Consider the following 26,185-nt stretch of genomic DNA (forward strand, 5'->3'; position numbering starts at 1 on the left):
TTCTGTGATGACATTAATTTTCTAATAAATTAAAGAAATTTAAAGAATTCAGAATTCTATACCCTAAGAATAATAGATTTTTATTTAAACTAAAATTTGAATTCCTGTCACGCATCTTTTCCAACCTCATTGTATGAAATTAGAAATAAAATGAAAACAAATCAGATAACCAAGAAGAAATGGGTAAATTTCCAGACCAAACAAGCTTCCAAAACTGAAGATTGAAAGAGCAATCAAAAACCTCTTCTCCCAAAAAGTCCGGGAGTGGGTGACTTCTCAGGTGAATTCTACCAAACATTTCAAGAGGATTTAATACCTATTCTTCTCTAACTTTTCCAAAAACTTGAAGAGAAAGGGACGCTTCCTAACTCATTTTACAACATCAACGTTACCCTAATACCAAAACCGAAAAAGGATGACACAAAAGAGAAAATTGAGGCCAATATTTTGACAAAGATAGATGCAAAAATTCTCAACAAAATGTTGGCAAATTGAAGACAAATGTACACTAGAAAGATCATATGTCAGAATCAAGTGGGATTTACTCCAGGAATGGAAGGGTAATTCAAATCCACAGTTTCATCAGTGTGATACACCACATTAAAAAATGAAGAATAAAAATCACGTGATCATCTCAACAGCTGCAGAGAAAGCATTTGGCAAGATCCAACATCCATTTATGATAAAAACTTTCAATAGAATAGGTATAGAAGGAAAGTACCTCAACACGATAAAGATTGTATAAACAAACACACAACTAACACCCTACTCAATGGTAAAAACCTGAAAAGCTATCATCCAAGAACAGGTGGAAGACAATGGTGCACACTTTTGCCACTCATTCAACAATCTATTGGAAATCCTGCAAGAGCAATTAGGCAAGAGAGAAGATAAAAGGTATCCAAATTGGAAAGGAAGAAGAAAAACTGTCACAACTTATGGATCACATGATTTTATATATAGAAAACCATGAAGAATCCACTAAAAAACTATTAAAAATAATAAATGAAAACAATAAATTACTGTAGGGTACAAAATCAGCATACAAAAATCAGTTGTGTTTCTAGTCAACTACAACGAACTAGCAGGAAGAGAAATCAAGAATACAATTCCATCTATAATTGCAACAAAAAGAATAAAATACCTAGGAATAAATTTAATCAAGGAAGTGAAAGATCTATATACTGAAAACTATAAGGCAGTATTGAAAGAAATCAAAGAAGGCAGAAAGAAATGGAAAGACATTCTGCACTCATGTATTGGAAGAATTAACATACTTAAAATGTCCATACTACCTAAAGCAATCTATATATTCAATGCAATACCAATCAGAAGCCCAATGACATTTATTCAACAAAATAGAACAAACAATCCTAAAATTTAAGTTGAAAAACAGAAGACTGCAAATAACCAAAGCTATTCTGAGAAAAAAGAATAGGGCTGGAGGTGTCATGCTCACTGAATTCAAAATATGGTACAGAGCTAGAATAATCAGAACAGCATGATACTGGCAGAAAAATAGACTCACAGATCGATGGAAGAGAATTGAGAGCCCAGAAGTTAAACCACACATCTATGGACAGCTAATCTTCAATACAGGAGCTAAGAACAGATAACGGAGAAAGCAAAGTCTGTTCAATAAGTGGTGTTGGGAAAACTGGACAGCTACATGCAAAGGAGTGAAAATTGACCATTATTCTACACCACACAGAAAAATTAACTCAAAATGGATTAAAGATTATAATGTAAGACCTGAAAACATAAAACTCCTGGAAGAAAACATAGGCAGTTCACTCTTTGACATCAATCTTATCAGTATGTTTGAGAATATCATGTCTCCTCAGGCAAGGGAAAGAAATGAAAAAGTAAGCAAATGGGTGTTCATCAAACGAAAACGCTTTTTCATGGCAAAAGAAATCATCCACAAAATGAAAAGACAACACACTATCTGAGAAAATATATTTGCAAATTAGATATCAGATAAAGGGTTAATTTCTAAAATATGTAAAGAACTCATATAACTCAAAACCAAAAAACAAACAACCTGATCAAAAAATGGGCAGATGACCAGAACAGACATTTTTAACCAAAGAAGACGTACAGATGGCCAACAGGCACATGAAAATGTGTTCAATGTCACTAATCATTAGGGAAATGCAAATCAAAGCTAAATGCGCTATCACAGCATCCATACCCGTGAAGATGGCAATTATTAAAAAGAGAAGAAATATAACAAGTGTTGGAGAGGATGTGGAGAAAAAGGAACACTTATACACTGCAGGAAGGAATGCAAACTGGGGCAGCCACTATGGGATACACTATGGAGATTTCTCAAAAATTTAAAAATAGAACTACTGTATGATACAGCTCTTCCACTCATGGGTATTTAACCAAAGAACATGAAAACACCAATCTGAAAAGATATATGCAAATGTATGTTTTTGCAGCATTATTCACAATAACCAAGACTTGAAAGTAACCGAAGTACCCATCAATGGATGAATGGATAAGGAAGATGTGGTATATATACACAGTGGAATATTACTCACTCATGAAAACATGAAATTGTGATATTTATGGCAACATGGATGAACGGTACAATACTAAGTTAAATAATTAAGAGAAAGGCAAATACTGCATGATTTAACTCATATGTTCAAAATAAACAAACACATAGATAAGAACAGATTGACGGTGACCAGCAGGGAAGGGGGTGAGAGGAGGGCAAAAGGGGTAAAGGAGCACATATATGTGGTGACAAATAGAAACTAGACTTTTGGTGGTGAACACAATGCAGTCTATATAGAAGCCAAAATATCATGATGTGCACCTGCAATTTACACAATGTTATAAACCACCGTGACTTCATAAAATAGTAAAAATAATTTTAAAAGTTCTCCGTCAATGGCAAAAAAAAGAGATAAGCATTTTTACTGCTATCTGTAAAGCTTCCTATCTGCACAACTTGGGGAAAAAGAGATTTTGAAGCCCAATAAGCCACCCTAACATCACAATTGTCTCTAACTTGGAAAATGGGATAGGTAGGAATAAGAAAAGGAAACCGGTTTTGTTTTGTAAAAACAACAAAAGTTGGACGAGAAAAGAGGAGGAAAAGTGGTCACAACAGAGCCCATGACAGTCCTTTCTAATCACCAAATTCCACACGTGGTCTCTAAGTGCTCAATAATATGCAGAGATAGTTTTAATATTATGAAACGTGAATTGTACTTAAAAATAAATTTTAAAATAAAATACATACGTGTTTTCTACTAGACAATTTGAGGGGTACAGAAATGATGTAGGAAAAAAAAATCTCCATGATCCCAGTGTCCAGAGATGACCACTCGAAAGTTGTACCCTTTCCTCTGAACCCATTCGTGGGGCTGAATAAAAACAGCCCCTGAGAAAAAGTAGTCAACATAGATTTCAGGAGGGCCTTGCAATTTGAATTGTGATTTTTACAAGAGGACTTCTAGGTTACAGACATCACTTTCCCACAGTGCTAGGATGTGAGGGGAGTTGGGTGATAGATATGATATATGAAAATAGTGATCTTGAAGAACTTCTTGGTCTTTTTCAGCACTCATTAGATAATATAATGTTGCTTCTATTATGCAGAGTCATTGTCACCTACTTCAGTTATGATGAAAAATAAGTTGAGCCAAGATCACCAGGATCTTTCAGGCATCCAAGAACACAAAATCCTGCACCTAGTAGGTAATGTGAGCACCACAATGATGATCAAAATATTCTCTCATCTCCACAGAGAGTAACAGTCCCCACAATATTTGGTGCTGTACATTCTAGTAGATGCTTTCAGCGTTTGTATAAATCAGCAATTTAAACCACCATTGAACTGGCAAATGTTCACTTAGTACAGTGCTGGTTTCCTCTGGCTGGTTTGCCTTTGGTGGTTGTGGTCAAAGCGTTCTTGGGGAAGCTACTTCAGCCTAAAGGAGAAGGGCAGGAGGAGGAAGTGACTCCAAATATGGACTTGTTTTTTCCCCCAGTAGACATTGTTTGCTCAAGCATAAGGCTACTGTCCTCCCCAAAGTGCGTAAGTCAAGGGGACTATGGAACCACGATTGAAAACTTAGATTTAAATTGATTTGCTATGACTATTCGCAAGAGTCTCTTCATATCTATTTAATCTCTCTTTACCTAAACTGTAACAGTCAGCCACAGTATGACAGACGTGGTGCTAAGCCATGGTATACAAATGTGTGTGGTACATGCGTGTGTGTATGTTCTGTGTGTATATGTATCCTAGTTGTTGTTTTGTTTGTTTGTAGTTTATCATCTAACATTACTGAGCTGTCACAGTGTGCCATGCAATGGACCAAGCACTTAATGTGCATCATCTCAGGAATCCTCACAACAACCCACGAGGTAACTACAGGACCTCTGTTGTACACGTGAGGAGATGGACTAGAGAAGGTGTTGGCCTGACACACAGCTAGTAAGTGTCAGAGCACGGGTCAGACCTGGAGTTCTCTGTACAAGAGGCTTGGGTCCTAACCACTTTGCTTTACCATATATGTAGACAGATAATGGCAGCCCAGCAGGAGAAGAGGGCTCTGCAGGAGCAACCTCCAGTCTTGACAGAGCAGGTGAGATTTGCCATGTCTGCTGTGCACTGTGCCTGGCTCAGAGGAGTCAGTCAAACACTTGCTTACGTTGGATGAATGGAATCTTAGACCAGAAAATGCACTACTCTTCAAACTTCAATCCAAAGTACACTTTGATTTGGACTCATTAAGCAGCAATGTTCATAAGTTTGTGCAAAATCAAATATCACCACTCCTCTCCAGGTTATACATCTGACATATTATCATTGCAGTTGTCTCTGCCTGTGGTTAGATCATGCTGTGTTGTTTACATTATAGCCTCTAGGAGAATGAGGATAATTTAAGGTAATCTCCAATATTTTAATCAAAGAAGAAAAGTGGTTCAGAAACTACTAATTGTAATACAATTTGAGTAATACAAAAGAAGTTAGAGAAATGATGGGGAATACATATCTTGGCAGAAAAGAAAATAGAAGAGTCACAGAAATTGACCTACAGGAATAAACTTGGGTGCCAGGGACAGCATCTTGGGGAGAGTGTAGATTCCTGAAAAAATAAGGCTGATCATTTACACCCATTTATACAAAGATTCCTCTTTAAGAAAATATGGCAGTGTAGGCAAAGTCTGAACTCACTTCCTCCCATGAACACAACCAGGTGACAAATATTCTTGGAAAAATCACCCCAGAGAGACAACTGAAAATGTGATCAAAAGAACCTGCACAACAAGGGAAAGTCCTGAATAAGGTAGAAGAGGCAGAAATTCCTTCTGGAGAGAAAAAAGACACCATCACCAGTGGCAGAGTTTGACAGCCAGTTGGGCAGGTGCCATCCTAAGGTATGCAGCCCTCCCTGGAGGAGTGGGGACCTGGGTAGGGGCTCATGACTGTTATCAGCATCCTTCAGATTCAGCACAACTGAGATGAGTGTCATACTATTTGTCTTCCTTGGCTAATAACTGCAGTGAGGAATACCAGCAGAAAAGCTATCAGATGAAAGTTGGAAAAAAGCAGCTCTTGAAGGGCCCATGCACAAATTCACCCATCTCAGAGAGCAACCTAAAATCACCAGAAAGAAGGCTGCACAGTCCTTTGGTGAAAAGAGACTCACCTGGTGGTCTCTGAGTGCATGCCAGTGGGAGGTGGGACCTCCCCAGAGACTGGGACGTTGGTGGCAGCCATTGGTATGACCTAGTGTGAGCATGCTGGCACAGACACTGGCAGACGCCATTGAGGTTCTTCCCCTGGCCATTTAGCCTTGGGGTCAGCCACACCCACTAGAGTGAAGATTTAATCCAGTTTAGCCATGACAGGCAGCCTGCCCTAGGGACAGGCCCCACACAACAGCAAGCCCTCAGGCTACTTGTCAACCTGCATACACTGGGTGCCTTGATCATCTGCACGCAGGTGAGTGTGTCCACCTCTGTGGGGCAGGGCCTCTGTGAGGATCAGTTGAACTGTGAGGGACATTGTGGAGAGTTGGGGACTTCTGCAGTGGGATGACTGGGTATGCTTAAGGGGGTTAGGAAGTGTGCATGGGCCAGGACTGTTGACTGTCTGTGTGGACCTTTGGGATTGTGGCTTATCAGTGGCAGAAGACCGCTGCTTCACAGTCACAAAGAGGATCAGCCTCACCTTCCAAAAGCCTGAAACAATTGGTTACTCCCATGTCTGGGGCCAGGCCCACTCAGCTTCAATCCTAAGACAGCTCACAACAGGCTTACAGGCCTGGGGCATACAGCAACAGTAAGCCCCTGAGCCTAGTAACCAGCTGCACTGGATACCTACCCAATTAACAGGAAAACTGCAACAGGAATGTGCTATTAGACCTTGTGGCTAATGGTCCTGTGACTGCTCAAATGCAACTTGCAAACAGGTGGCCAGGGAGCAAAAGCCTAGACTCCCTGGGTACCTGCATTAAGAGCAACCTTGCTGCAGCAGAAGAACACAAGTAGCCCACAAAGCGGTCACTCCTGGAACATTTGGACTGGTGATGAGAGGGAAGCACACTGTCTAGCCTCTAAAGGCACCTTGTCCATAAGGCCACTTTTCCAAGATCTGGAGACATAGCTGACTCACTTAATACATAGACATAGGCACAGAACAAGAAACACAATGAGGAGGCAAAGGAATAAATTCCAAGCAAGAGAACAGAGAAAAACCATGGAAAAAGAACTTAATGAAATAGAAATAAGCAATCTACCTGACAAAGAGTTCAAATAAAAACTCATGAGGATGCTCACTGATATTGGGAGAATACTGGATGAACACAATGAGAATGTCAACAAAGAATTGGAAAACATAAAAAAGAACCAATCAGAAATGAAGAATACAGTACTGCAAATGAAAAATTCACTAGAGGAACTCAATAGCAGAGTAGAGGATACAGAAGAATGGATCAGTGAGGTGGATGAAAGACTAGAGGAAATCCCCCAAGCTGCACAGACAAAAGAAAAAAGAAGTAAAAAGAATGAGAACAGTCTGAGGGAAGTCTGGGACAACATCAAGCACACTAACATTCATATTATAGGTGTCCCAGGAAGAGAAGAGAGAGACCAAGGGGCACAGAATCTATTTGAAGAAATAACAGCTGCAAACCTTCCTAACTGAAGGAAGGAAATACACATCCAAGTACAGGAAGCACAGAGAGCACCAAGGAAGATGAACCCAAACAGGACCACACCAAGACACATTATAATTAAAATGTCCAAAACTAAAGATAAAGAGAGAATCCTAAAAGCAGCAAGAGAAAGGCAATAAGTGACATAAAAAGGAAAGCCCATAAGGCCATCGGTGGATTTCTCAGCTAAAACCCTACAAGCTAGAAAGGAGTGGCAAGACTTATTTAAAGTGCTAAAAGGAAAAAACCTACAGTCAAAAATACTCTATACAGACAGGTTATCATTCAGATTGGAAGGAGAGATAAAGAGTTTCCCAGACAAACAAAATTCAAAAGAGTTTATCACCAAGAAACCAATTCTACAAGAAATCTTGGAGGGACTTATTTGAGTAGGAAAGAGAAGATGACAAATAGGGATAAGAAAAATATCAAAAAAAGAAAAAACCCAAGACAAGCAATAAAATAACCGGTAAAGGCAAAAATACAGTAAAGGTAGAAGATCAAACGCCTATGAAGATAATATAAACGTTAAAAGACAAAATTAATAAAATCACCGATTTCAATGATAAGAGGGTAATACATAGACATGCACAAAATAAGAGATTAGATATGATTTCAAAAACATAAAATGTGGGAAGAGAGGAATAAGAGTAGAGCTCTTAGAAAGAGGTCAAGCTAAAGAGACCATCATCTGAATATAGATTGCTATATATGTAGAATATTACAGAGGATCCTCACAGTAATCACAAACCAGAAACTTATAACAGATAAACAAATAATTAAGAGGAAATAAATGAAACATATTACTAAAGAAAGCCATCAAACCACAAGGGAAGAGAGCAAGAGAAGAAGAAAGGAACAGAGAAGAACTACTAAAACACCTAGAAAAAAATTAAAAAGTGGCAATAAACACACATTTATCAATAGTTACTTTAAATGTCAATGGACTAAATGGTCTAATCAAAAGGCATAGGGTGGTCAATTGGATAAAAAACAAGACCCATATATAAATTCCATGCAAGCGGCACATTTCAGACATAAAGACACTCACAAAATGAAAATGAAAGGATGGAAAAAGATACTCCATGCAAATGACAAAGAGAAGAAAGTAGGGATAGCTATGCTTATATCAGACAAAATAAACTTTAAAACAAAAACTATAACAAGAGACAAAGAAGGTCACTACGTAATGATAAAGGGGACAATCCAACCAGAGGATATAACACTTTTAAATATCTATGTTCGCAACATAGGATCATCTAAATCTATAAAGCAATTACTATCAGACATAAAAGCAGAAATAGACAGTAGCACAATAATAGTGGGGGACTCTAACACTTCACATATGCCAATGGATAGATCATCCAAACAGATCAATAAGGGAATATTGGCCTTAAATGACACATTAGACCAGACAGACTTAGAAATATATAGAACATTCCATCCAAAAACCATGGAATACATATTCTTTTCAAATGCGTACAGGACATTCTCCAGGACTGATCATATATTAGGCCACAAAATAAGTCTCAATAAATTTAAGAGGATTGACATAATACCAAGCATCTTTTCTGATCACCAAGGTATAAAAGTAGAAATCAACTACAGGAAGAAAATCAGAAAAGCTGCAAAAATGTGGAGATAAAATGCTATGGAACAACGAATACATCAATGAAGAAATCAAAGGAGAAATCACAAAACACCTGGAGACAAATGAAAATGAAAATACGACATGACAAAATATATGGGATACAGCAAAAGTGGTTCAAAGTGGGAAGTTTATAGCAATTCATGCCTATGTCAACAAACAAGAAAAATCCCATATAAACAATCTAACAGTGCACCTAAAGGAACTGGAAAAAGAAGAAGAAAATAAGCCTAAAATCATCAGAAGGAAGGAAATACTAAAATTCTGACCATAAATAAACGAAATAGAGACTAAAAAAATAGAAAATACTGATGAAAGCAAGAGTTGATTCTTTGAAAACGTTTAGCTAGACTCACCAAGAAAAAAAGAGAGAAGGCTCAGAAAAATAAAATCAGAAATGAAAAAGGAGAAATTACGATGGACATCTCAGAAATACAAACGGTTAAAAGAGAATACTATGAAAAGTTATATTCCAACAAGTCGAATAATCTAGAAGAAAGGGATAAATTCTTAGAATCATAAACCTTCCCAAACTGAACCAAGAAGAAGTAGAGAATATAAATAGACCAATCGCCAGTAAGGAGATCAAAACAGTAATCAAAAACCTCCCAAAAAGTGAAAGCCCAGGGCCAGATGGCTTCCCTTGTGAATTCTACCAAACCTTCAAAGAAGATTTAATACCTATCCATCTCAAACTCTTCCAAAAAATTGAAGAGGAGGGGAAGCTTCCTAACTCATTTATGGAGCTAGCATTATCCTGATACCAAAACCAGACAAGGACAACACACACAAAAAAGGAAATTACAGCCCAATATCACTGATGAACATCGATGCAAAAATCCTTAACAAAATACTAGCAAATCGAATACAACAATACATTAAAAAGATCATACATCATGATCAAGTGTTATTTATTCCGGGGATGCAGGGATGTCTCAACCTCTGCAAATCAATCAATACGATACACAACATTAACAAAATGAAGAATAAAAACCACGTGATCATCTCAATAGTTGCAGAGAAAGCATTTGACAAGATGCAGCATCCATTTATGATAAAAACTAAATAAAATGGATATAGAAGGAAAATACCTCAACATAATAAAGGCCACATATGATAAACCCACAATGAATATCATTTTCAATGGAGAAAAGTTGAAAGCTATCCCTCTAAGAACAGGAACCAGTCAAGGATGCCCACTTTCACCACTCTTATTTAACATTGTATTCGAAGTCCTGGTCAGAGCAATCAGGCAAGAAAAAGAAATAAAAGGGATCCAAATTTGAAAAGAAGAAGTGAATCTACCACTGTTGTGTACCACATGATTTTATATATAGAAAACCCTAAAGAATCCACTAAAAAACTTTTAGCAATAATAAATGAATACAGTCAAGTTACAGGATACAAAGTCAGCACACAAAATCACTTGTGTTTCTATATGCTAACAACGAAGTAGCAGAAAGAGAAATTAAGAAGCCAATCCAATTTACAATTGCAACAAAAAGAGTAAAATACCTGGGAATAAACTTAACCAAAGAGGCAAAATATCTGTACATCAAAACCTATAAAACATAGTTGAAAGAAATTGAAGAAGACACAAAAAAATGGAAAGATATTACATGCTCTCAGATTGGAGAATTAACATAGTTAAAATGTCCATACTTCCTTAACTAATCTATAGATTCAATGCAATCTCTATCAAAGTTCCAGCAAAATTTTTCAGAGAAATAGAAGAAATAATCCTAAAATGTATATGGAACAACAAAAGACCCCAAAAAGCCAAAGCTCTCCTGAGGGAAAAGAACAAAGCTGGAGGTATCAGACTCCCTGATTTCAAAATATACTACAAAGCCATAGTAACCAAAACAGCATGGTACTGGTGCAAAAACAGACACACAGATCAATGGAACAGAATTGAGAGCCCAGAAGTAAGCCCCTACATCTATGGATAGCCAATTTTCAACAAGGGTTCCAAGAGCATACAATGGAGACCAGGAAGTGTGTTCAATAAATGGCATTGGGAAAACTGGACAGTCACGTGCAAAGGAATGAAAGTTGACCATTAGCTTACATCATGCAAAAAAAAAAAAAATCAACTCAAAGCGGGTTAAAGACATGAATGTAAGCCCTAAAACTATGAAACTTCTAGAAGAAAACAAAGGCAGTATGCTCTTTGACATTGGTCTTAGCAACATTTTTTTTGAAACACCATGTCTGGCTGGGCAAGGTAAACAATAGAAAAAATAAGCAAATGGGACTTCATCAAACTCAAAACCTTCTTCACAGCAAAGGAAACCATCAACAAAACGAAAATACAACCTAACAATTGGGAGAAGGTATTTGCAAACTATCCATTAGATAATGGGTTAATATCCAAAATACACAAAGAACTCTTATGTATTAACAACAACAAAAAGACAACAACCAATTAAAAAATGGGAAAAAGATCTGAACAGAGATTTCTACAAAGAAAATATACCAACGACCAATAGGCAAGTGAAAAGATGTTAAACATCATTAACTATCAGGGAAATTGTGTTATTGGTCCAAACAGCTGTAGCCAGTTGGTTAGAGGAACATGTAACAACCTGTGGCTTGCAACCAACATCTCTCTGTCTCCTTGACTCTTTGTGTGGCCATGCTTTAACGTGGGAATTTCATCTTCTGAAAGTTCCTGAGAAGTTCTTCCCTCAGAAACTATAGCTAGGTTAATATTTAAGAACTATGGCCCATCCTCTTATAAATTTTTGTCCCAGTGGACCGAGTACTAAAGATGATTTAAAATTATAATGGCCACTTTGGAGCTGTTTTGAGCTTCCAAAACTTGGGGGGTTTTATGCACTATATTTGAGAACAGTGGACTAGACAAATTAAATGAAAACTTTAATTTCTAAAGGGTACAATCTGACACACCTGTTTAAAAACCATCGTCTCAGAAGCTATGAATATTTACAAAAAAACCTCAAGATCTTGCTAATCTCATTTTGTGTCCTGCAAGCTTGGATCAATATCCATTATTTTGGGGGCCCCAAAATAAGTAAGACAGAAATGTTGTTTGCAAGCTTTTTGTAGCCATATGTCACTGAGTAGAAATGGGGGTTAAATTCCATTTGTGGTTATGGTCCTACCAAACTGCGACTAGACTCAGGGAAATCACATTGTTCATTAGAAGAAATATTCTAATTAGATAAGATCATTTAAGAAGTGCACTAGAAAGCAAAGGTTTCAAAATGCCAAAAAAGCCTTATTGAAAGTTTCATTGCAAAAAAGCTAAAGAAAAATTGAAATGAAAGAGAAACCTAAAAGAAAGACTATACAAAAGACAATTAAGTTAATGACTTTACAGACATCTCCATAACTACATTCAAAGGTAGGGTCCTGTATGGGTCCTTCTCAGAGTTCACAAAACTTTGAGACATTTTCTGGTAAACTGCTATTCTATTCCCTTAAACAATCAAGGGGAAAGTAAAATTAAATTTTAAAGGAATTGTTCATTACTGACAGAAATATTTAATCTTTGTCCCAGCTGAAAGTTGACAAGATATTTGAAAGGATATAATAACTTATCGTGAGAAATTTGGCCAACGTACATACAGACAGGTGGATATAGACAGGTGGATTAACCTATGACGTTGTTTAAGTTACAATCCAATTTCTGAGGAATTGAAAGCAACTGTCCTTATCTTACAGATCTTTGCAAAACTGGAAATCCATCTCTAGAGGCAGTTCAGATTTGATTCATTCTCCTTTATCAATCTCAAAAACCACCCCTATTTATTTCAAAAAGTTTGTAACTTCTCCTGAAACTGTTTTCTAGACCATTACCAAGTTCTAAGACTGAAAGAAAAAAGAGCCAAATGGCTAGAGAAGCACCATTACCCAAAATGTGGCATCCTAAGTGCCTTTTCTACAAATATTTGAAGAAAAGCTTTAACCAGTTATGCAGATAACCTTAACTCATTCCATCTTCCAGAAACACAAATTGAAATCAACTTTCTTTCATAACTAGCGAGCTTTGTATTAGTATATATGATTCATGGTGGTAACTTTAAAACAATAGCTATGGGGTCCCTATGTATGTCTGTGTATATACATTTATGTCATATAGATGTGATATTTTTCTACTTCTGGATGGTATTATTTCTAAAATAGCTCTATTTAATGGCTTAAAACACACATTATATTGAGTGCACTCTCAAAAATATAATAGAAACTAACCTGAACGAGTTTTAGGATCACACGATCTAGGAAATATTTGGGATTAATGCTAATTTGTTTGTTGTCTTTGGAATGATCAGCATTAGACACGAAGCTTCTGTTCTACTTCAATTTACTAAAAGTTAAATAAATTCATGTTATTTCTGTTACAAAATGTGGCAGCAACAACATTGATGGCTGACTTTAATGTCTCATGAAGTTTTTGTAGGTAATCTTAACATAATTATTGGGAACAAGTAAACTAAATAGATGTAGGTAATATTAAACAGTTTTTAGGTGAAATTTTTCACAATAAGTATGTGTTATGGTATATGTACTTAAAAATCAATTTGCAGCTTGAAACTAGAATTTTGCTAAGTTACATTAAACGATGGAAATTCACTGAATGTCTAGATCATTTCCAAAGAAGATAAATTATTGAAAATTACTAAACAAGTTTAAGATTGCCTACTTTGGGCTTTATTACAGAAAAACTTAAAGATGTTTGGGTCTATTAGTAAACATTCCTTGTCCCACATTAAAAAAAAATATGCTATGAGAAAATGTATGTTTTCAGTAAAAGATCTTCTAAGAAATAGAGATATTTTTTGTTAAGAAAGTAAATTTGTCAGGAAGTAATTATGTTTCATCAAAATAATGACCTGTATTATTTTTATCAGGTCTTTAATCACAAGATCTTGGAGGTTCCTTACAAATATTTAATTTTCTGTATTTGTATGAAAACCTTTAATTGTTACCAAGGTTAAGTAAATAAGTAAACATTGTTTTACAGTGTTCTATGACCCTATTTGGCCAAGTGTTTTAAAATATTTTGATATTTTTGACAAAATTCCCCAAATCAAATTCTAAATGAAGACTTTTTGACATGGAACTAAATTTGGGGTTTTCTAGATGGCCCCTGGAACTTCTTGCCTCAAAGAATTTGTTCCCTCCTAGTAGAAAGAGGGAGATATTAAACTATTTAATATGTTAAGTTACATGAGAAGCATTGTTAAATAAATGATGTTAATCCATCTTAGATTATATTGTGTGGATGAATATTATTAATATGTGTTCTAAAACATATAAAATTTGCAAAATTCTAATATACCTTGGTATATGTTATCAGTCACAATTCTAGCCACTATCTTAAAATTTGTATCATAAAAATAACAAAGTTTCTTTGTCAATTGCATTAAAAGGTTAAGTCTTCTGTCATTGATAGTTATTTTTTACTCTAACACTTACTCTAGAATACAGAGTTCTGATAAAATTTTACATTAGAATACTGAACTGAGTAAGAAATTATAGAAGTCTAACAGAAACTGATGGCTTCATAAAACTGTTAAGAAAAGATCAATTACAAATATTAATTACATGAGACTACATGAACTGAGGACAGTGTCCTAATGTTTTGTTTTTCCAGATTTAAAGAAATCTTTTCTCTTAAGCTATCAACAATTTGGTAAGATATATCTCTGTGAACAAAGATGGAATGTTTGCTTTTTCTCACTATCTAATCCTTCCAGAATTCAGAAGCTCCCATTTGTTTAACAAAAACAAATTAGTTTTCCTTTGATTATCTTTGACTAAAGAAAATGATGGTAATTGTGGATAGAAAAATTATTTCTGCACTTTTGTAGATGTTGGATTCTAGTCCTGCTAATTGTCTTTGAGGTTTTGTTATACACCTAAGGACTGGACTCTCCTGGTATAGGGTAATACCTTTGGTCTTGTCAACTCTTTTCACCACGCACTGACGTTCTGTGGTTCTTTGATCCCCTTAGCTGGCTGCCTTCATGAATTGCCTCCTAGTTCCTGTTTACTCTACAATTTGGACTTAGTGTTTTGTTTGTTATGACAAGAATTCTCATTGCTATGAAACTTAATGTACTCTACATAACTCCATGTTATAAAAACACCACTCAGATAACGGTCACTCAATGCTTTGAAATGATTACTAATGTTTGTGAAACTTCACATGAGAGACTTCAAGGAACTGCAGACAATGTTTACCCTTAAAAGAACTTGACAGTAGCATTCGTTTGCTCTGGCATTTTTATTGCTCAAAGGTGAGCTAAAAGGCTCCTAAGGAAACCCCTTTCTCTCCTATGTGGGACAGGAGATACTGGTAATGAGCTTTCTTTGAGACAAGAGACTAATGATGCTTTGATGGTTCATCAGCAATGCTTTCCAATAATCAACCATCAATGCTTTCCAGCGTTAGATCAGTGATGCTTTGGAGAGGATCTTCATCAAAAAGGAAAGGGTGACAGACGATTTGAGACCAGTTATATTAAATAGAGCTGGAGGAGATATTTGAAAAGAACTTTCTTTCTCATATTTTTCTTTTCTTCCACTATGGTCCAAACTAGCAATATTTGAAGAAGTCAGAACGGACAAGAATATCCTGTTTGTAAGAAATGATGAAATCAGACTTTGCTGATGACAAAATCACTAACCAATCAATCAAGTAAAAACCAGCCTTGCCTTATCTAGTGCATATGGACTCTTTTTAAATAAAACTTACCTCATCTCCTTTCGTTTTTCTCATAAAAACCCTCAGCCCCTCTTTTGTAATTGGGACACTGCTTGGGTTTCTACACAAATCTGTGCTTCCTGAATTGCAATTCTTTGAACCCACATAAATGTTTTGCCCTTAAACTCATTTCTGCTTTTATAGATTGACAACACTTACAGAGAATGAGGTATGCTATGGAGCTAGGACTGGCTGGAGACAAATCTCATGCTCATTTCCCACTTAATACTGAGAAAGCAATGGGTATGCTGTTTTCTTTGGTGGGAGGGACAAGCACAGAACAGCAATCCCTGCCAGAAACAAATGTGTACCATCTGAGCTTCATTGGAGCATTTCATCTAGAGGTCCAATCAGGAGGAGATTTTAAATGCCCTAAAGGAACATGATAGTTCTGTATTCTTCAGCAATTTATGTCACCTCCTTTACTTCATCTATAAAAAGGACCTCACGGGGTTGCCTGGAGAGTAAACAGCATTATGTGAGCAAAGCATGCAGCTGTAGGGGAGGAAGACAATTCCTCTACCCTCTAGGTCCTTCTGGCTAGTGTAAGAATTAAATTGACATGAAACAGAATAATAGGAGAAAATTAAACAAAGTTTAAAAACAGGTATACTTGAGAGAAACCCAGGAATCCTGAGTGACTCCAAGGAATACCAAAATCTGTCACCTTGAATATGACCTCCAGCTAACGAACAAGGAGGATGTTGTGGGTAGTGGTTTGGGTCTTCAAAGGAGAGGAAGGCATTTTACATGGAAATAGAAAAGTAAAGGGGCCAACTATGGACAAGGTGAGGTGAGAGACACATTTTACATTACACTACAGTTACCTGATAGTACTTTCTTCTTCCTGGAACAGGCCTTCTATCCTAAAATCTTTTAGGTAATTAGTGGGGAGGGTCAAAGTTTCTTTCAGAGCCTTTGTCTCCTTAAAAATAATGAAGGCAAAGAGACACATTTTGGGTGGTCAATTCTGATCCCTCACATTCCTGTTTTTGAAACTTTAAGAAGTTTCACAGTCCAGAAGCTGAGTTGGTAGATTATTGCATTTCACTGAACACATTTCTTAGTTCTGATACTAGATCAATACATTTAAATTCATTTTAGAAGGCGGTGATGTGGGTGGGATCCCATACTGTGGCCTATATTGTGGAAGCAAGAAATCTGATATTTAATAAGTATTTCTTTGGAAACAAAAAGAAAAACAACATGAGTTGTTGGAGTAAATTATAAACCAGTTTACCTGCCCATGGGACAGTCCCTCAAGAAGGTTTCTAGATGTCAGGGTTGAAGCATCTTTTGCAGCTTGAAATTTTCTGATTATGTTATCTGGTGTCCAGGTATCCTTTTGAGTGTCTTACATAACAACAGGCATGCTATTGTGGTGATCTCTTTTAAGTGTATATTAACTTAGCCAGCTTCAGTTTGCAGAGCTTCAGGAAACAGAGTGGTTGCTGTTCTCAACAATTCCTAATGAAAATGATGGAAAAATTTGAAAATTTTAGTTTGGAGATTTGTAGCTAGATGTTTCAGGAGACAAGAAGAATTCAGGATCCCCCCTAGATTATAGACAGAAAAGAAACCATTAAGGGCAATTAACAAAACTAGAAACTAATATCCACGAATATGTACTATAGTTTCTTCTGAAATATAATTTTTATCTCTAAAATCACAATCATTTTTACCAATTACAGCAAATTAAAATTAACTGGTTTTTAAAATGTCTAGTTTCAACAAACCTGGCCCTATTATTTACATACATAAAGCAAGACTCATAGCTGATCTTACAGCCTCTTTCAAATTTGCTTTGCTCGAACTTTTTATAAGATATCTCAGATTGAACTTCAAAGGTATTTTGAGGCTAGGAAAGCCAACCCAAGGACTTTTCAGATTCAACCTGCAATACCTAGAGATTTGGGTGAATTACCTGCCAGAAAAGTGACCTTCTTTACTCACCTGGTAAGTTTTATGGGAACCCTGTAAGCAAAGAACCAAGCCAATATTTCCAAGCGACTTTATTTCGTAAAGTTCAATCTTCGTTTCTCAAAAGGCATCTGGTCATATCTGAGTCTATGCATGTTTCTCTCAAATACAACATTCCAGTAAAAGCTTTGGTAATATGACCAATGTTTTCAATTTTGTCCTGTTATAAGGAGAATAGATTCCTATTGAACTTATGCAAATAACTCCATTACCATGAAGTAAGAAATATTCTCTCACTAAGAGTGTCAAAATTCTGGTGGGATCTGTTAGGGAGAAAAAGATAAATGTTTCAAATCTGATTACAAAACTATAACTTTCAAATTGCTATAAGTCATAGTTTTCTCTTAAGAGGAAAGAGAGAACCTTTTCATAAACCTGAACAAACAAAACATTTAAAAAATCTGCAATATTTCAAACAAAACATCACAAAAATTTTAATGATCCTCATCAGTTCATTCGGTCCCATATAATCAATGCTTGATCTTGATCTTTTATTAGCTGTTTCAGGAAGTCATCAGTTCCTGTACTAGAGTTCTGTAATTTTTTTAACCTAGTCCAGTTTTATGATCTGATAGTTGATCAAAAACCTGGAGTCCAAAGTAGGTTCCAGAGCCTTTTCTGTCAATATCTCTGAGGAAGAATACATTTGGAAAAGCAGAGTAAAACGCAACTCTCTGTAAATGACAAAAGACTTAAAAATGGCAATTGACAAAGAAATTTGGTTATTTCTGTGCCATACAACACTTTGAAATAATAAGTAGAATTATGGCTATAATCATTACAGATCAGGATTTTATGAATGTTATATAATTTTTAAAACACTTACATCAATAACATTTACCTACATTATATATCATCTGTGAAAGTTTATCACCATTTATTTGATAATGCTTCCCATATAATTTTCATACCAAATAAGTCTAATTAGTTTAACATCTTATAGGAAGAGAGAGAGCAAACTATTTGAGAAGTCCCAGGGCTAATTGAAAATTCTCAAAGTTTCCCTGATCAAAAGAAAGACTTTAATTTTGAGCAAAGTTTATCAAAAATATTAAACACTTTTAAAACACTTGGTCAAATTGCAAGGAATGTTTAGTTATCCATTCAATCAACGTGAAAACATAAACAGTTAAGAAAACCTTAATAGAGAGACCTTAGTCTTTTTGAACACAGGAAATTATTTTAACAAATCATATATTGGTGCCATTCATGTAAAGGATAACATTTACTATATACATTGGAGATTTTTTTCTTATTGTCTTTAAACCAAATCAAGGTATAGGGCATTGCTCTGGTCTCTGATGTATATCCAGTAAAACAAAAGATTATCAGGAACTAAGACTTGATGTCTCCCACACTCAGAGACCAGCCCCATATATAACTGGCTTGTAGTCTTTGTTCTGTAAGATGATTCCTTTGGACATTAGTTGACCATCTTCTCCCTCACTGGAAAGCTGTAATAAAACCTTTTCTCTCCTACCACCTTGCCTTTCAGCAATTGGCATGTTTTGCAACAAGCAGACAATACCCCCTTGGGTGGTAACAAACTTGGGACTCCAGATGAGACCTTGGGTCTTGCTCATGGCCAACTGTCCTCGGATGGGCAATCTGTTGGCTAAGTCCCTAGCAGCTACCAAGGTTCTCTTTGGCTTGAGGGTCTGCCCTTCTTCCTTTTCCTTTTCTGATGCTAGCTGCCTCCTAACACTGACTGTAGAAGGAAAAGAAACAGCTGTGTCTGGCAAGTCCACAGGCTCAATCTGGAATAGGGTAAGTCACCTCAAGGATGGCCGTGAACTCCCTTCCCCTCCATCTGGGGTCTTTCTATTTACAGCAGGCCTATCTGCCGTCCAATAGGACCATTTTGACATGCATTCAGAGTGGGAAAAATTGTAGGATGTTTTACCCAAAATCTAGTTCACCGAGTCTGGTTTTTCTTTGTCTGCATCTGTGTCTGTAAACAGCTCCAGGATCAGACACAAAGCAGTTCTACCATACTTCGTGTAACTTATCACTTTACAAATAAATAAAGGTACATATATTTAGAGTTTATTCATGCATAAATTATTGCCAAGGGAGTTTTGAAAAAAAAAAAACAAGAAAACTTGCTTACCAAAAAGCAAGAATTGTTATACAGCTATACTTATTAAAATACTGTATTCCTGGCATAGGAATAGACAAAATTTGGTATTTGTCTATTGTCACCTTTACAAATTGTGTCTATTTGCACCATTTGTAAAGGTGAAGCTGTGCATTCACAATGACTCCACTTCTAGATGTTTCCTTACAGAAATTGTCACATGTAAGTTGACACAAACAGTGAAAAGAAGAGAGAGAGTAAAAAAGGCTGTGTGAAGCCTATGGAACCTTAGTTATCATAGGGGTGGCAATGAAAAACTGTGGGATTAATGATGGATTACTCAATAATTTGGGGGAGAAATTGGATGTCCACATTCAGATTCCTACTTCTATCTCATAAACAAAAATTCAGTTCAAAGAAGATTAAAGAAAAAATGTGCAGAATAAAGCCTTAACACTATTAGAAGAATATAAATGAGAATATGTCAATGCTTCAATGTAAGGAAAAAGCTTTCATAGAGCTGCAAAATAGGTAAAATACATGGTCCCTGGAACAGTAGAGCAAGTTCAAGTTGGTTCATTTAGTGTACAATTCTTCTTGCCTGAGGTCACAGAAGTGAGAGGAACTGAAGTTTCCACTTGTGGTTCTTGTGGAATTATAGAGTAATGTGATTACCTGATTACCTGTTAGGGCAGCAGCATCAAGGGTGCATTAAGAGAGGAGGGCTTTGTGTGTTGGGAAGAAGCTCATGAGCACCTTTCTAGAATGCATTGTTGTGTCAGGCTGGGAATTGGACCATTTCATAGGGAGACAGGTCACCTTATCTATTCCTGCCAGGACAGAAGTTCTTACAAATCAATCTGAATAAGAATCATTGCGGAGGTCTTTGAAAAATACACACTTTCAGCCTTCATCCTACATTTCTGATTTATTGTGTTGGATGTTGCCCAGAACCTGCACTTTTATTCAAAGTTTTCCAGGTGCTTCTGATGCAGTCCCTGGACCACAGTTTGAGAACTATTGTTCTAGGAGCTATTGACTCTAAGCTAGAGTCAAGGTCAAGAGATCCGGTAGAAAGCTGGAGGATCCAATACACAAGAGACCACACACAGGTGAATCTGGCATTTCTGTACTTCGGGATTAGTTTTATATCCTTAAACCTGGCCCAATATGACAGTCACATCCTTTTCCCATTTGACTTTTCAGTTCAAACATATACTATTTATTGATTGTTCTTGGAAAGCATCCCTTTATTTTAATTATTGGGAAAAAATTAATCTGATAAGACTCATTCTAGTTTAGGACTTGGCCATGTCAATGTTGGGGGAGGGGTGGAAAGGAACTTTGGCTTTACTTGTTTGGGACAGAACAGTTCTGGCTGAGGCTGAACTTCAAAAGACCAGTGAATAGAACACAATGCTTGGCATCTCTACAACAATCACTTTGTTCCTACACTTTCACTGTGTGAACAGTGCCATGGTTCGGTATGGTAGGGGAAACATCAGTTTGTCCAAAAGAAACATTGGATACCAGCTTGAGGTCTTCATGAAGTCCAAAGTCTTCTTTCCATCATTTCTCATTCTCCTGAGAAAGGCAGGAGCTCCTTTCTCAGGCGTTATCTCAGCATAATGAATGGACAAATGATTAGGTATCACTAGCCTTCCCATATTGCTCTCGTAAATGTCTCCCTGAACACATCAACCCTAGGTTACTTTGTCCCAGAAAGCAGAGAAAGTGAACTCCACCAGCTCCTAGAAGAGGGGAAAGAATATGATGTCTGCTAGACTGCTTGCCTAAGGCCTGGAGATGAGAGAAAGTGCTCATTGGGAGTGGAGGGAGGCCAGTGGACATAAAGGTGGTGGATGGGCACTGAACTGAGTGTCTCTAGTTCAGATCACAGTGAAGTCAGGGCGGTAAGTGAGGCAGGGGCTGGTCTATCCTTTGTGTCAAGACTTATTGGCAGCCACAAGCAATATTTTCAGTGAAGAATAGGGGAGATGTGAATCACTGTGAGCCTCCCAGATAGCACAGTAATACACACCAGAATCACTTTGTTCCAGCTTCCGGATTTCAATTTTACGGTTCCTCTCTGTGCTTTCATAAACACGGTATCTCTCTAAACGGATTCCTGGATCCGACACTAATCTGGAGTCTTGATGATGGTAGTAGACAATTCGTTGTGGGGCCATTCCCTCCTTGTGTCGGTACCAATGGACGTAGGTGATCCTTTGTTTACTATCACAAGTGAATACAACTGAAGACCCAGCCTGCTTGGTGATTGACGTCTGTGTCCCTTCCACATTGGAAGATATCCAAGTGGCTGCAAAGGGAACAATGAAAAGTAATGAGGAAGCGGTAATAGGAATTCCTTCGTGTGGCCTCCCATTGCCCAAAAAAGAGAGAAAAATCCTGGGAGCATCCAGGCAGCACACTTACCAGGAGCCAAGAAAGCTAGAAGGAAGGCGAGAGTCCACAGCATGCCGTCCTCCTCTAGCCTTAGAAGGAAAGGGACAGACGACAGGAGGGGCAGACACCCTCTCACACTCCAGTCCTGCTCAAAAGACAGGGACCCCAGCACATAAGGAGGGACTCAGAGCCAGGCTCTGCACAGCTGTCACAGGCAGCAGGGAGTGAGGGGCTCTCCTAGAAGACCACCCAGCTGATGACCCAGAGTGGGTGGGGCTGGGGGAGGCCTGGGTGGGGAGCCCTGCCTCTCTGCTCAGCCCATTTCCTGACAGCCTCCTGGGGTAGGCTGAGAGCAGGCCCTCTGCAGAAGAGGAGGAGCCAGGAGCCCTGAGAGCCCAGAGCAGAGGAAGGGACAGCCTCAGGTGAAGGAGGGGGCAGGGGAGCCATGGATGCAGCTCCATGTTCCCTGGTGCAAGGAGCGGTCCTGAGTCAGGGGACTTCCCTGTAACTCAGGGTTCAGTGTTCTCGCTGCTGCCATGGGCTTGTCCTGTGATGCAGCTTCTGTATTCTCGCCCACCCTGAACCAACTTCCTTTTCACCTCTCTCAGTAAACTGTGAGGCACCCACAGCAAAGCTGACAAGCTCTGAACCTGCTTTAGTAAAAGAAATAGGATCAGTTATGTTGGTCTACATCTGACTCTCCTCAAAGAGAAATTAATGTGTGTGGGTGTGTATGTATCACGTCCATGTGTTAGACGATTTCTCTTCATCCTCATGTAAAAAGGACACCTCGCATAAGGTTGCCAAAGTTAGTAAAGAAAAAAAGTGTAGGGCGCTAGGCAATATTTGGGACATACTTGAACTAAAGAACTATTTGTTGTTTATCTTCAATTCAGATTTCCTTGGGCATCCTGTGTTTTCTTAGGCGGCCCTCCCCTTAGGAAGTGTACCCACATCTGCTATTTACTTGGATTCACAGATGGGTATATAGGTGATCAAACAAGTATAGTGAAATCATGGGAGAATTGAGGTCACGCATACAGAGATTTGAACCCCCGCTTTTATAAATGTGTTTGGACACATGTTTACAGCACGTAGAAAAATGCCCTCTCCATCTTTGTTTTGGCCTCTCTCTCATGTGGTTCATTTTCTGCCATCCTAACAGACAGCTGAGAAAGGAGGAAGGGAGGGGACTCGGGCTGCTCTTCCTTCTGCCTTGGGGACCACACGTGCTGGGACATGAGGTGTCGCAGCAGCAGCTCTGCAAGAGAACATTCCAGGTCACTATGCAGGAAGGAGCTCAGTGCTGTGGAGTCCCAGCACATCCCTGCTAGACAGAATCGTGGTTTAAAGGTGAGAAAGGAGAAAATGGTGTCACACTAGAGTGGAAAGAAAATTCTTAAAAAAGTAAGAAAAGAAAACTACTCCACCAGAATGTAAAAAGAAGTATAGAGCTACAGTAATGAAAAGAGGGCGTTATTGGGGCTAGAATATATTCATGGAACACATTGCATCCTGAGAGAGCGATAGTGAGGGAGAGAGTGAAGAAAAAGGAAAAAAAGATTAAATTACATCCTCTGGGCCTAGCGTTGTCAGTGATAATTATAAAATTGTTTCTATTTATATTTTTATAATTTTACTTGACACTGTTAGGAATTATGATTTCAGCGTAAGGGAAAATGCAGATGTAAAAATTAGAAATTTTAATAAAATCCCTACGATCTATAATTTGAATCTGTTCTTTCTAAAACAGAGGGTTTTTTTTTAGCTATAAACTGAAAAACTAGAGACCAATAACCCTGCAGGAGTAATGAGCTCTTCTAGAATCTGTACTGTGGCATCAAGTACTATTTTTCACTAAAAGACTAGGGCTCAATGGAGAAATGCCTGAATCTAGGACTGAGAAGGAGGTGGACAAGATCAGTGACATCTCATCTTGCCTGAAAGCAAAGACGCCATGAGAGATGGCTGTGGTCATGTCACAGGATGCAGAAGTCAAATCGCTGAGTCTCTCACTGGCCACAGGACAATATGAGCATCAAAAGACCAACACCTACACAAGCATGTTAAAGCCCTAATATATAAAAACACACAGGCTCACTGATGAAGCTCAAAATTAGTGTGTCACCTGTGGAGGTTGCTAAGGCACTATCTCATCATTCTGAAAAGGGGAATACAAAAGAATCGAACATTTCCCTTCTCTTTCTGTACAAACTGTACTTCAGGATAACACAGAGCTTATAAATGAAAGTTCTTCTTCGTAGGAGTATTACAACCAATAAATGCAGAAGAAGTATTAAATTAGGAAATTAGCATCCTGCAGCCCTAACGATGTCCTGGACTAGATAACTACCATCCATGGCTGTATAGCTCTGCCTCCTGCACTGGCTCTCTCTCCAACATTCTATGTCTCTGTCTCCCCCCTGCTGTCTGCATCACTCTTCATATCCCCCCATCTCTCTGCCTCTAGGTCAACACTCTTTCTTTTCTCTATTTCCTGTTTTATCCATCCCTCTCTTCTATCTGCCTTTCCAGTTCTGTCTCTTTCTCTTTCTGTACTTCTCTTTCTCTCTCCTCTTTCCTACCATCTCTCTCTTATCTCTTTATGTTTATGTCTCTGTATCTCTCTGCCTATTTCTACTAACTATCTTTCTTTTTCTATCTCTCTATCTATATCTTTCTTATCTATCTTACATTCTATCTCCATCTCTACCTCTCTTTCCGTTTCATCCCAAGGTAGTAACAACTACTTTAAATTCTGTTATCCCCAAATCAGTGTCATTTCAGGATTGACATCTATTAATGACTTTTCCATTGTGAGATTTTGAGATTTTCTGTTTCTCCATATACTGAGTAATTTTGGATTGTATCCTGCACATTTTGAATGTTATGTTAGGGGTTCGAGGCAGTGTTTAAACACTACGGAGATGCAGAGTTTTTTGGTCGCAGACAATTGACAAAGTTAGCAAGTTCCCACCTGCTTTTGGTGGGCAGTTCCAATCAGTGCAGCTTTCAAAGCCTTTATAGTGCTACTCAGATCTGTCCTGTGTGAGCGCCACCCAGTGGCCAGTCTTGGACCCGGGCCATGGTTTACCCCTAGATCAGTTTGCAAAGCCAATGGTAGGATGTTTAGGGTCATATCTATGCCTGTGCAGCTAGGGGGGAAACCCAGTTGTTCAAACACCATTGTGTGAAATTTCTTCCTTAAACTCTCTCCTCTCTGCAATCTTTACAACATTTTCCAATTCACAGGGGTCCCCCTTTCTATCTTGTGGCCAGATAGGTTGGGCTTTAGCATACTTGTTCTGCTTTGCATTTCCTGCAACTATGTCTGCGTTCGGGGCCAAGCAGGGAGAGGAAAAAGAGAGGACAAAAGCCACCAGGATTCTCTCTACACTGAGTCCTCAAAGCAGGGGTTATAGTTGCATTCAATGAGAGACACAGTGTCAAATGTACTCAGTGCAATTTATCCAGCCTGGACCTCACTCCTTGCAATCTGAATTCACAGCTTCTCAATCAAGAAGTGCAGTTTATTTCACCATTTTTTAATATGTGAGAAAGTTAGAGGGTTCCAGTCCCAAGTATAGACCTCAAGAGGCCTAATGCACTTCTGCAGGCTCTCTCGGACCCTCACTGCTGTCGTGAGAACAAGTCCTGTCTGCCCTGTTGGAGGATGAAAGATCACGTGGAACAGAGCTGATTCATTCCAGCCCAGGCCACCTTGACCAGCCAGCCCCCAGCCAACCCATCAGGTGACCAACACATGACCAAATGCAACAAAGATCAGCTGAGCCTGTCCCAGATCAGCAGACTAGCCATGCCGATCAACGGACTTGTGAGAATTAATAAATGTACTTTTAAGCCACTATGTTTCAGACTGTTTGTTATAAAGTGTTATTGTGCAATACAAGAGATATAGACAGACAGATAGATAGATAGATTGATTTCTTGTTAGTACCATGGAGTCGATTCCAATTCCTAGCAACCCCGCGTACAGCAGAGCAGAACCCTTCTCGGTCTTTTTGTGCCATCCTCTCATCCTCCAATGCTATATCACACAATGCTCCACTGCTATTCATAGGATTTTCAAGGGCAATTTTCTCAAGTGGGTGGCCAGGTCCTTCCTCTTAAGATAAATAAATAGATATATA

General features: G+C 38.0%; 1 gene segment (V, D, J or C); it reads right to left on the minus strand.

Annotated features, from left to right (window-relative positions):
* The window catches only part of LOC124244041 (T-cell receptor gamma chain C region C10.5-like), a 38,506-nt gene extending 16,330 nt beyond the window's left edge, over window positions 1-22,176 (minus strand). The window contains 2 exon segments of the C gene segment in view: window positions 21,644-21,948; window positions 22,065-22,176. Coding sequence covers window positions 21,644-21,948; window positions 22,065-22,107 — 348 coding nt within the window.
* Between the last annotated feature and the right edge of the window lie 4,009 nt (window positions 22,177-26,185).

The sequence above is a fragment of the Equus quagga genome, chromosome 8 (assembly GCF_021613505.1).
Source record: "Equus quagga isolate Etosha38 chromosome 8, UCLA_HA_Equagga_1.0, whole genome shotgun sequence".
In the NCBI taxonomy this organism is placed as follows: Eukaryota; Metazoa; Chordata; class Mammalia; order Perissodactyla; family Equidae; genus Equus; species Equus quagga.